This window comes from Biomphalaria glabrata, chromosome 15 (genome assembly GCF_947242115.1).
Source record: "Biomphalaria glabrata chromosome 15, xgBioGlab47.1, whole genome shotgun sequence".
In the NCBI taxonomy this organism is placed as follows: Eukaryota; Metazoa; Mollusca; class Gastropoda; family Planorbidae; genus Biomphalaria; species Biomphalaria glabrata.
In genome coordinates this window covers 689164-701416 of record NC_074725.1, presented here as the reverse complement: position 1 = coordinate 701416, position 12253 = coordinate 689164, and the positions used below count along the sequence as shown (strand labels likewise).

The 12253-nt window shown below is 38.4% G+C and overlaps 1 protein-coding gene across 1 annotated transcript in view; it reads left to right on the top strand.

Moving 5' to 3' along the window:
- Nucleotides 1-12253, top strand: part of LOC106061589 (transcription factor Sox-2-like) — a 232945-nt gene continuing 220692 nt past the window's right edge. Inside the window, exon 1 of the mRNA XM_056012131.1 lies at nucleotides 1-1130. Coding sequence (XP_055868106.1) covers nucleotides 1054-1130 — 77 coding nt within the window. The 5' untranslated portion in view covers nucleotides 1-1053. The remainder of the gene's footprint in view (nucleotides 1131-12253) is intronic.

Below are 12253 nucleotides of genomic sequence, written 5' to 3'. Positions count from 1 at the left end.
GTGATAAAATAGACTAACTAATTTAAACTAGTGACATCAAGCTCTCGCTATTGGAGTCCTATTTCTAACTGTCCAGAACTGACAAAAATAACCAGAAACTTCAACTCCCTTTTTTTATAATCTCGTTCCCAAAACGTCTTCCTACGTACACTCTATCAGACTTCACCTTCCTTTTTTCCCGCCTTTTTTGTGACCTCACGCACAAAGATCTTCTGATTATCGGCGTCAAAAGTCTTGCGACAAGCCTTGACCTTGTCCTTCTTACACGCTTGAGAGTGGCGCTCTGATGTGCTCAAGAGAGTGAGACTAATCTCGAACCCTAGTCTACACCTAACAAGAACCACAGTGCACGTTAAGACCTTTCTTCAGGGGATAGCATCAGGGTAAAGAAGAAGCAGGAGAGTCAACGAAGTCAACGTCGAAGAATGGACAGACTTGTCAAGAGACTCTATTCCTGGAAATAGACAAGAGAATAAATGGAAAAGGGGCGGTCAACAAATCATATGTTGTACCCCCAACGGTCTAAAAGACTAAGGAAGAGGTGACGGTCAAGTCTACATTTGGATTTAAAGACTTCCATCAATTAGCCAAGCCGTTTTTGTTTTTTTTGGCGCTCACTCGGCTACACAACTACACACCCAACATTATTGATATGACGTATGCAAGGCGTGCAACCTGGATACTGTAACCTCAACTGACCTCATCGTCTTATTCCTTGACCCTGACTTGGCTTTGTCTTTCTTGCAGTCCACGATCAGTTGGATGCTGGGCCATCGTAAAACTGAACTCAAGATCACAGAGTTACTTCCGTTACGTGTGTAAACGTTAAAGTCTGAGCCTTTCCAAGTAATTTCCATCTGGAGTAATAACGTGTATTTCTGATTGGATTTATCTTTGCATTTCTGAATTGGATTATCTTTGCATTTCTGAATTGGATTATCTTTGCATTTCTGAATTGGATTATCTTTGGATTTCTGGACATTTATTTGGATTTAAGTGATGTGTACATTTCAAACGGATTAAATAGAATTGTGACCAGTGTCTTTAATTTTGATGGATTACTTAAAGAGAAAGGGACGCCTCTTTAAAAAGGTCGACGCAATAGAACAGTCTCCGCACACAATCTCGCAGTAAGTAGACTTAATTTTATTCTTTGTGCTGTCATTACAGGATTTAGGTCATAGCAGAGGCGTCCATTGTGTTGGAGTCACCCGGTGCAGTTTGATAATTGTGCGGTCTCCTCTAATCACCCCTTCCTAAAACAAATCTGTTGTTACTTTGTTTTCTTTGTTGAGTCATAGCCGTTCTTTTTTTCGAGCTGATGGCAGCTGCTAACAAATGCAAGAAACTAATTACCGACATTCCTTGATTGGTAAACTATGTGTGCAGGGCCGGTCCTAACAATAGCAGGGCCGGCCCTTACAATATCGGGGCCCTATGCGAAACAGATTTCGCGGGGCTCAGTTTGGGTAGGGATAAGGATAATAAATGAAAAAGATTTTGTATTAGTAAATAAATGCATCTTTACATTTTATTCATTTCTTACTAAAAAATCATCAACCAATTTAACGACCCTTGCGTCTAGCAAAGACCTACAGTCTATCATCAAAAGTCTGTTTTCTACATAGGTCACGCTCAATAGCAAGAATTGCCAAAATGTTCAATCCTTTTGTGAATTGTTGACCTCAAGTAGTTTTTTGTTAGTTTGAGGCGCGAGAAGCTTCTTTCACCAGATGCCACAGTTATGGGTATTGTTAAAAATATTCCGAGTGCAACAAAGTAGTTTGGGAAAACAGTGTATCTTTCATTAGTGGACAGATAAGCTGAAATTTTTCTACCTGGATTTTGACGATATTTTGTAAAATATTCTTTAGACATGACAATTTTTGTCTATTTTTCAGGAAATGTTTCTTAGTTTTCTTGAGATTTCTGGAAGCTCCTGTAAAATGAGGATTTTATTCTTTACAATTCGTTTTCAATAACATTAAATCCGGTAATCAATAGTATGATTTTCTAATTTGAAAAGACTGTATCAATGAAAGAGTAAGTTACTAAATCTGTTGACATAATACTATAGGTACCTAATAATAAGTAAAATACTTAAAGCTATATAACTTTCTTTGGAGAGTACAAAAGTCTACTTCAAATATGTCAATAAACTTAATATTCAAAGAAGTAAAAAAAAAAAGACAATTCCTCCTTTACAAATTATTATTATTATTATAGCTTTTATATAGCGCTACTTTCATGCTTATAGCATGCTCAGAGCGTATTTGCTCCAATCTCTTTTGTGGACCAGTGGGGGGGGGGGAGGGGGTATCTAGGAGTTGGTTTTCCGTGCTGCCTTTAGTAAACGCAACTCTGCCCAATTCGGGTTTCGAACCTCGGGCCCCCTTTTATAACCGATACAATGTGCAGTTTGTATTTCGTGACTCGCACTTAGCCTCTCGACCACGCTTCCCACATCTGATGACGTCATAAGAGCGAGTATTTTACTCCAAATAACTACTAAATGATAGGTCTTTCAGCACGAACAAGATGAAGAGGGTACATACCTAACTCCTTACACACTCACACTCACAAATTAAAGATAGCGCTTCATTGATTCACCCACCCACCCACTCACACACAGACACACAAATCCAGTGCTATTAGAGCATGGAATGGGTTGCCTGAGCCCGCCAGGAAAACCAGTGACTTGGCAGAATTTAGGTCATTGGTTAATATGCATGACTAGGTGCATGACGCATAGGACGTAATCATCTTCTTTTTGAAGTAACGTCTGTATAATATAAGAAAAAAAAATCCTAAATCGTTATGCAAATCCGTTTCGTAAAACATGAAAACAAAACCAAGAGTTATTCTGTCTATTTAAGACGTATAAGGTAGAACGCGCAACTAGCATAACTGCATACACTTAGCATTGGTAGAGACCCACATTTTAGCTCTAGAGCAGGCATGTCAAACACGGCGTTCGGGGGCCGCATGCGGCTTACGACCACTTTACATGCGGCCCGCTTGGCCACCTCAAAAATTATCCAAATATTGTTCGACTGTTACGCTGGAAAATAAGAGATGACAAGCAATTTGAATTGAAAAAAGTATTTGTTAAACCGAACAACGAAAGTGAGTCTGCAGTGAAAGCAAGCAACATTTTGAAATGAAATGAAATGGTATTGATGCAAAGCTACTTGCAAAAATAAGAGAGATTGGTGCTAATTTTAAATTTGCCAATTTTCATTCAACATTATACATTTTGCGCACAGCAATTACAGATTCAACTTGTCATAAGACCAGCTTCAGTCATCAATTTTATTCGTGCCCGTGGCTTAAATCATCGCTAATTTTCAATGTTTCTGGATAACATTGGACACAAATTTGATTTGTTTTGTTACTACACGGAACTCCGCTGGCTCTCCTGTCATAAAGTATTGAAGAGATTGTGAAGAAATTGTATTGTTTCTGAACATGAAAGGTGAACCTGAACATTTCCAAACTGACGAATGGATTCAGGATTTTTGCATTTACAGTTGATCTCAATGGTCACCTGCAAAACTTCAGTTTCAAACTACACAGTAAAGACAAAATTGTCACAACTGCGCGTGATCATGTGGTCATGCTTTCAAGCGAAATTACGACTGTGGATAAACCAAATATGAAGAGGAAATCTTGTTCACTTCTCAACGTGTCAGGAACTAAAAAAGATTAAATACGGCTACAACATTTGGTAAATATGTCCTACACCTGAAATTGTTTGTAGATGCTTTCAATGACCGTTTTCGTGACTTGTATCTCCATTTTCATTTGCTTCTGAAAATGATGCTGGTAATGTGCAACTAGAGCTGATAGAATTGCAGTCAGATTCTTTTTCTTCTTCTTCTTCGTTCTCATTGTTATGTTGGAGTGTTCAGATGACTAGACCAATACATGAGATGAACTGCGCAGTGGTTTCCAAATCAGGGAGCTCTCCATAGAGTTTTCTTTCCATTGGGGTGATTTGGGGCCAATGTCTTATACGGGCCTCTTGGTAGAGAGAGAGCAGTTTTTGGAGGACGTGGTCAGCATTCTCTGGTGATACTCCACATGGGCAGATTTCACTGGTTCCAATTTTGAGCTTCCGGAACATGTGTTGTCGCATTCTTTGTTGAAATCGAAGTATATAGAAGTGGGTGTGCCAAAATTTTACAGTTATTTACCCTGAACTATACATTGAATTGCGGACATTTGCAGCCAGAATTCTTGCTATGTTTAGAAGCACTGATCTCTGTGAGCGTTTCATTTCCATAATGAAAGCTGCAAAAACATCTCACCGTTCGAGATTATCTCATGAAAATTTGTCATCAGTAATGAAAGTGTCAGTGGAAAACAACCTTCAGCCTGACATTAATAAACTTGTATCCCAGAAAAGATGTCAAGCATCAGGACAAAGAAAATAATGACTAATGATAGTAATTTTTAAGTACCAAATAGTAATACAAATTTAGATAACCTTAAGGGACAGGCATGCCATTAATTATTGTAATCTATTGTATTATTTGTTTCTAATTTACATAAAACTAGTAGGCTGTTTTGTACATACACCTATGCCTTGTAATGGTTATCTTGTATTTTACATATGCTAGGCCGTTTAAGCAATATAATTGGATTCTTGTATCTTGCATATGTTAGGCCGTTTAAGCTACTTAATTATACTGGAATAGTTATTGTATAGCCTCCACCCTCACCCCATCCTACAACACTTCAGCATATGTGGTATACTTAATTTAAATTAAACAGGGAACTCTCAAGTAGAAAGGCTAAACGGCTCATTATGGATAGCTATAACTCTGGCCTTAAAAACTCAAGGACTCCCGGTTTCCAAATGGGAGCAGACGTTAAACCAAGCCCTGCACTCTCTTCGTTCTCTGCTATATACCGCTACAAACGAGACACCTTGCGAGAGAATATTCAAGTTCTATCGCAGGTCCACCTTCGGCAAATCACTCCCGACATGGTTAGCTCAACCAGGAAAAGTGTTGCTAAAAAAGGTCCGTGCATCAAAATATGACGATGGTACAATAGCTGTGGACTTAATCACATGCAACCCACAGTATGCCATTGTAAGACTTCCTGATGGAAGAGAAGAAACAGTGTCATTGCGACTTTTGGCCCACGCTCCAAGAGAGGGAGAATCAGAGGTGTATCAACATATGGAACATGAAGACCTTGAGACGGAGACAAACCCTATCACACAGATGCAGGTGCCTACTGACCATGTGACTATGGAACCAATGGCTGCTCCTAACACATATGTACAACAGGGGGAAAATGGACATTAAAAAGAAGTAAATGCAGGGGCTGAGTCTCCAGTTAGAGAGCCGCCGATGTCACCAACTCAAAGCGACGGCAGTATTGGTCCTGGTAGATATAACCTAAGACCAAGAACAAGCAGACCTAATTATAAGGTCTAACATTTATTTAATTATTTTTCCATATCACAAGTTCTAACTCAGTATCTGTAGGCTTAATATGACACACTTTGAACTGATCATTTTACAGTTTATAGCTTTTCTTTGTTAGACTTTTGTATTGTATTATTACATTATTATTCAAGACTACTTTCTCTACTGGTCTAACGTAATATTTATATGCATAATATGACTCTTAGGGACTGATACTTTTATAGTGTATAACATGTTTGTTTATAGTTATACAATTCTTTTCAATAGAGTAACTCTGTAAGTATTCTTTAGGGATACTAAGGCCTCTTATATCGCTGTCCTTCACTATTATTTACATGTTTATGTTCCTGTAACTTTTAGGCGGGGTGATTGTAGTGTAACTGAGTTGTTTATTTTCTGCGTGCGTCCAGCGTGTCAGAAGGTCATGTCCAGTGCGTGTTTCATGTCCAGTTTGTGTGTGTGTGTATAGTACTGCATCAGTGTTATGCTAGACATGCTGGTTTCATTCACTGTTTACTGTAGTCTGATTTTGTCGATTAAAGCCATGGTATTGGTATACTGGTCGTTATCATTTCATTACACTTTGATATGTCTGCCTCTAGTTCGGGTCACCATATGCTTCAAGGGCGCCCTGACTTTCTCTTGACTTGTAGGTTCCACCCCAATCCAGCCTCATCTTCTCTTTCTGATTTATTTTTTTTTCTACCGGACATTGGCTGGTGCAGGAGGTCAGTGCTGTTGATGGTGCCTGGCCAACGGATGGGAAGGGTTCTACCTAGGCAGCTGTGAGTGGACGTTTGCTGTGAGTGGACGTTTGCTGTGAGTGGACGTTTGCTGCGTGTGGACGTTTTCTGTGAATGGACGTTTGCTGTGAGTGGACGTTTGCTGTGTGTGGACGTTTTCTGTGAATGGACGTTTGCTGTGAGTGGACGTTTGCTGTGAGTGGACATTTGATGTGAATGGACGTTTGCTGTGAGTGGACGTTTGCTGTGAGTGGACATTTGATGTGAATGGACGTTTGCTGTGAGTGGACGTTTTCTGTGAATGGACGTTTGCTGTGAGTGGACATTTGCTGTGAGTGGACGTTTGCTGTGTGTGGACGTTTGCTGTGAGTGGACATTTGATGTGAATGGACGTTTGCTGTGAGTGGACGTTTTTTGTGAATGGACGTTTGCTGTGAGTGGACGTTTGCTGTGAGTGGACGTTTTCTGTGAATGGACGTTTGCTGTGAATGGACGTTTGCTGTGAGTGGACATTTGATGTAAATGGACGTTTGCTGTGAGTGGACATTTGATGTGAATGGACGTTTTCTGTGTGTTGAAAGTTTGCTGTTCTCTATGTCTCTGCTCCATAAAGCAAAACAGCCTTTTATATTGAAATTAAAGAGATGAATATTTGTAAACAATGAAAGTTTCTCTTGCCGTCCAGATATTCTTGAGCTGTGTGAGGTCCACCCTTGCTTTTCCACTTCTTATCTTGACATCAGCATCTGTTCCACCTGTTTCATCTATGATGCTAGCCAAGTAGGTGAATGATTCTACTTTCTCCAAAGGGGCAGTCATCCAAAGTGATGAGTTCTGTGCTAGCTGAGTTATCTTCATTATCTTAGTCTTCTCCTTGTTAATAACCAGCCTGGTTTTCAATGATGTGTCTGCCACTAAGCCAGTCTTTTCCTGAATTCGCTGTTGGTAGTAAGAAAGTGGTGCAATGCCAACTGCAAGGTCTTCAAGCTGGTTCCGTAATGTCCATTGTATTTCCTCTCTGTGACTATTCCTAGATGTTTTTATGATCCAGTCAATGACTATAGTTAGTGTATTCCATATCTGTGACTGATGGTAGATGTTTACACGATCCAATCAATGTCATAGGTCCTAGTAAGGTTCAATGTAAATTCTTTATAGTGTTATTATTATTGAATCAGAGAGGGACATTTCTAGCGGTCTTGTCTAGGAATGTACATATACATCTGTTAGACTTTCTGCAAGATGATTTGACCCGAGACAATTGTTATTGAACGCTGGGCCTGGGCAGGGGAGACTAGTAGCTTGTCGCATGTCAGGGTTGAGGTCCACTGTCAAGAGTTGTCTCGCTTGACTCGATGTATGTTATAGGTTACATATCTCTCTCTCTCTTCAATATCAATCTCTCACAATCTTTTACTCTCGTCATCTCTCTCTCTTTCTCCCTCTCTCTCTCTCTCTCTCTTCAATATCAATCTCTCACAATCTTTTACTCTCTTCACCTCTCTCTCTCTCTCTCTTTCTCTCTCTCTCTCTCTCTTCAATATCAACCTCTCACAATCTTTTACTCTCTTCACCTCTCTCTCTCTCTCTCTTTCTCTCTCTCTCTCCCTCACTCTCCATGTCACCAACGCTCTCACATTCTTTCTCATACATCAACTCTCTCATAAACTAACTTTACCTCACACAATCTCTCTCTTTCAGACTCTCTCACTCTTTCTCACAAAAATCTCTTTATCCTCTATCTTATCATTTTTAGACCATTTCATAATTTCCTGTCTTATAAACTACAGACGTTACTTCAAAAAAAGGAAGATAATTACGTCCTATTGTCATGCATGTTAACAAATGACTTAAATTTTGCCAAGTAATTGGTTATTCTGGCTGACTCAGGCAACCCATTCCATGCTTCAATAGCACTAGGAAAGAAAGAGCATTTGTACAAATTTGTCCTAGCATATGGGACGAGGAATGTGTCTTTATCTTTGTGCCTTTCTAAGTATTGTATTAAATTTTGTTTTTGTATTTGAAGATTATGGTTCAGTGTTTTATATATAATTGCTACTTTACTTTTAAGTCTTCTATCCTGAAAGCTTTCTAAATTTAGTGATTTTGCTAAAGGTGTTACTCTGGTCAAATGTGAATATTCGTTTGTTATGAATCTCACTGCTCTATTTTGTGTCTGTTCTTGTTTCTTAATGTTTTCTTGAGTTGAGGGGCCCCAAACGGAGGATGCATATTCTAGTATTGGCCCAACCAAGGTTAAATAACATTTTAGTTTTATGTTCTTATTTGATTTTTAGAAATTTCTTTTAATGAAACCCAAATGATTTGTTTATTTAATACTTTCATGAATATGGTGATTCCATGATAGTTTATCATTTCAGACTCATTCTCTTTCTTTCTCTCTGTCTCTCTGTCTGTCTGTCTGTCTCTCTCTGTCTTACCCTTAAAAGAAACGTGTGCACCGAGCTTGTTATGCAACCTACCCTGAAGTACATTAGTTTGATCCGACTTCTCGCTATATTTCTGAGACTTTATTTAGAGAAGGTCTAATTTCTTTCGAAACTCGGTCGCTGCATGTTTTGACTTTTTAAATTATTTTTTTTTCTGACTTTATAACAATGTCTGAGCGAAGTTTCTATATACAGTATTTCGTGTGAAAATTGGTGATTGGTTTCAAAACGCAGGGCACGCTGTGGCTGGTTTGTAAAGCGCTTGGCTTTGGAACCGAGGGTCTTGGGTTAGAATCTTGTTGAAGACTGGAATTTAACTTATGGATTTTTAGAACACCTGACTTTAACCAACTCTAATGGGTATACCTGACATAAGTTGGGGAAATGTAAAAGTGGTTGGTCGTAGTGCTGGTCGTCCATAGAAACAGATGACCGATGACTTTACATCACCCTATAGATCGCAAGGTCTAAAAGATCTACTTTGCTTTATTTTAGTGCTTCTAAGATAAATCAATTAAAGAACATGGATTTGAGGCTATTTATCAGACCAAAAAAAAAAAGTACATCATAATGCAACGTATGTAAACATTACAACTATTTTAACTGCTGAAACTGTGTCACCAATTAGTCTACAGAAATGTCTGAACTAGCATTTTCTTTTCTAGAATTAAAAAAAAAAGTGAACAAATAGTCAATGATGACTGAATGATGCCTTGAGAATTACAAGCAGTCAACAGGCTCCATGGTTCAAGAACGCCATCCAAAAGTCTGAACAATTTGACTGTATACTTAATAATCAGCATTGTTCCCTCGGGCACATTGTAGGCCTATGGGAGACCTCCAGATAAACTAATCAAGTTCAAGGACGCCAAAATGAGCTTCACTGCAGCCAGCTAAAAACAAAAAGAATTGCGCAATAATTTTTACAATATCTATCTGCGATCTACTGTGCAGATGATTTAAAGATCATCTCTATGGACCCTTGTTAACAAGGGCTTCATTTGGCCAGCACAACGACCAACCACCTTTACTTTTCCCCAACTAATGTCAGGTACGCATTAGAGCTGGGTGGACTCAGAGGCCCCCCCTAGAGATCCCGAAATAAAAAATCCCAGTCTTCACTAGTATTTGAACCCGTGACACCCGGTTTTGGAAGCCAAACGTTTTACCACTCAGCCACCGCGCTCAGCATCACGTTGTAAGCAATATCTAAAAGACAAGAATCAATGTGATGTCTGTATTTCCATATATCAGTTGTGAATAAACATGTTTTACTGTACATTGTGGTTGAATTGTCTCCCTTAAAGTTATTACAATACACTGGCTTGACCGTACTTCAAGGTGATAACACTCAGAGGCTGCCATGAAGAAAGCAATTGCAAATAGTATTCACTGAAGCTCTGTTGAACAGGTTTCATTTTTTCTCTTTGGTGTTGGTCGTTTTGTTATAAGTCGAATCTGTAATGTTCGAACCGCAGGCTAAGTGACGGATATTTATTTTAGAATGAAGAATGATGTGTAGATGAATCACAACACACAGTCTAGTTTTACCATTACTTTGTACACATAGTCTAGTTTTACCATTACGTTGTACACATAGTCTAGTTTTACCATTACGTTGTACACATAGTCCAGTTCTACCATTACCTTGTACACACAGTCTAGTTTTACCATTACGTAGTATACAGTCTAGTTCTACCATTACCTTGTACACATAGTCTAGTTCTACCATTACCTTGTACACACATTCTAGTTCTACCACTACCTTGTACATATAGTCTAGTTCTACCATTACCTTGTACACAGAGTCTAGTTCTACCATTACATTGTACACATAGTCTAGTTCTACCATTACATTGTACACATAGTCTAGTTCTACCATTACCTTGTTCACATAGTCTAGTTCTACCATTACCTTGTACACACAGTCTAGTTCTACCATTACCTTGTACACAGAGTCTTGTTTTACCATTACGTAGTATACAGTCTAGTTCTACCATTACCTTGTACACACAGTCTAGTTTTACCATTACGTAGTATACAGTCTAGTTCTACCATTACCTTGTACACATAGTCTAGTTCTACCATTACCTTGTACACACATTCTAGTTCTACCATTACCTTGTACACATAGTCTAGTTCAACCATTACATTGTACACAGAGTCTAGTTCTACCATTACATTGTACACATAGTCTAGTTCTACCATTACCTTGTACACATAGTCTAGTTCTACCATTACCTTGAACACAGTCTAGTTCTACCATTACCTTGTACACAGAGTCTAGTTCTACCATTACCTTGTACACAGTCTAGTTCTACCATTACCTTGTACACAGAGTCTAGTTCTACCATTACATTGTACACATAGTCTAGTTCTACCATTACCTTGTACACATAGTCTAGTTCTACCATTACCTTGTACACATAGTCTAGTTCTACCATTACCTTGTACACATAGTCTAGTTCTACCATTACCTTGTACACATAGTCTAGTTCTACCATTACCTTGTACACATAGTCTAGTTCTACCATTACCTTGTACACAGTCCTATTCTACTACTACCTCGTACACATAGTCTAGTTCTATGTGATGAACCACAATCACTTGGCGACTGAAGAATGTCAAAGATCACTCATGTACATTATTCAAGCGCAATCATCATATACTTCTGGATATGCCAAAGCATTTTCTTATTTTGTTCAGGACTTTTTTTTATATAGAAATTTTTCAATTTTTTCTTATTTTTCTAGTAATAGGCATAATTAAGGGTGAATATATTTGCGTGGCTTTAAAAAAAACTCCATTTTTTTTTGTGTTGCAGGGGGCACAACCGAAAAAAAATGTTATTCGTTAGAACAACTTACTTTTTGTCTCCCTTGTAATAAGCATTTTAAAATATAAAAATGGGTTCGTGAGAGACAAAATTGAAAGTGTATCATTAGCAAAACTGGTGCTTTGATAAAAAATGCACAGACCTGGTGATTATACTGACTATATACTGACCGCTCCGTAAATCAGATATAATTATAAAATATATCTTAAATACGGTTGTTTAGCATTGATTAAATGCACACATATCAAATAAATAAATCTAGTTGTCTCCCCTTAAAGTACTTCATTTAATCATCTATTTATTTATTTTCATTATTATGTTGCAAGGTGCAAATGAAATGCGTGTAGTCTGAACATGGTTTCTAGACCAGGTAGCACTCCGTACAGTTTTTCATCTACAGTGGTTCCTTGGGGCCAGGATTCAGCTTTGAATAACATGGTAGGCATTCTCTGGTGACACTCCACAAGTGCAAATTACACCGATTCGCTTAACATTAAAACTCTACTAAATCATAGTATATTATGTCTGATACAGGCAGCCCGTTCCACTTAAAAAATAAAAATTCTTCCATGAATGTATGTGTTGTTTTTGTCCTGTCATATGGAATAAGAAAAGTTCTTTATGATTGTGGCTGGAGTATATTGATGGTTTAGTAGATAGATCAGTTGCGTGAAGAGGGGAGGGAACTGATGTCCCGACCACGAGTTTACTGTTAGAGGTGTGGAACTGGAGCCATTTTTTATTACGGACTGTTCTCTGCCTAAAAGAAATCCTGAAGAT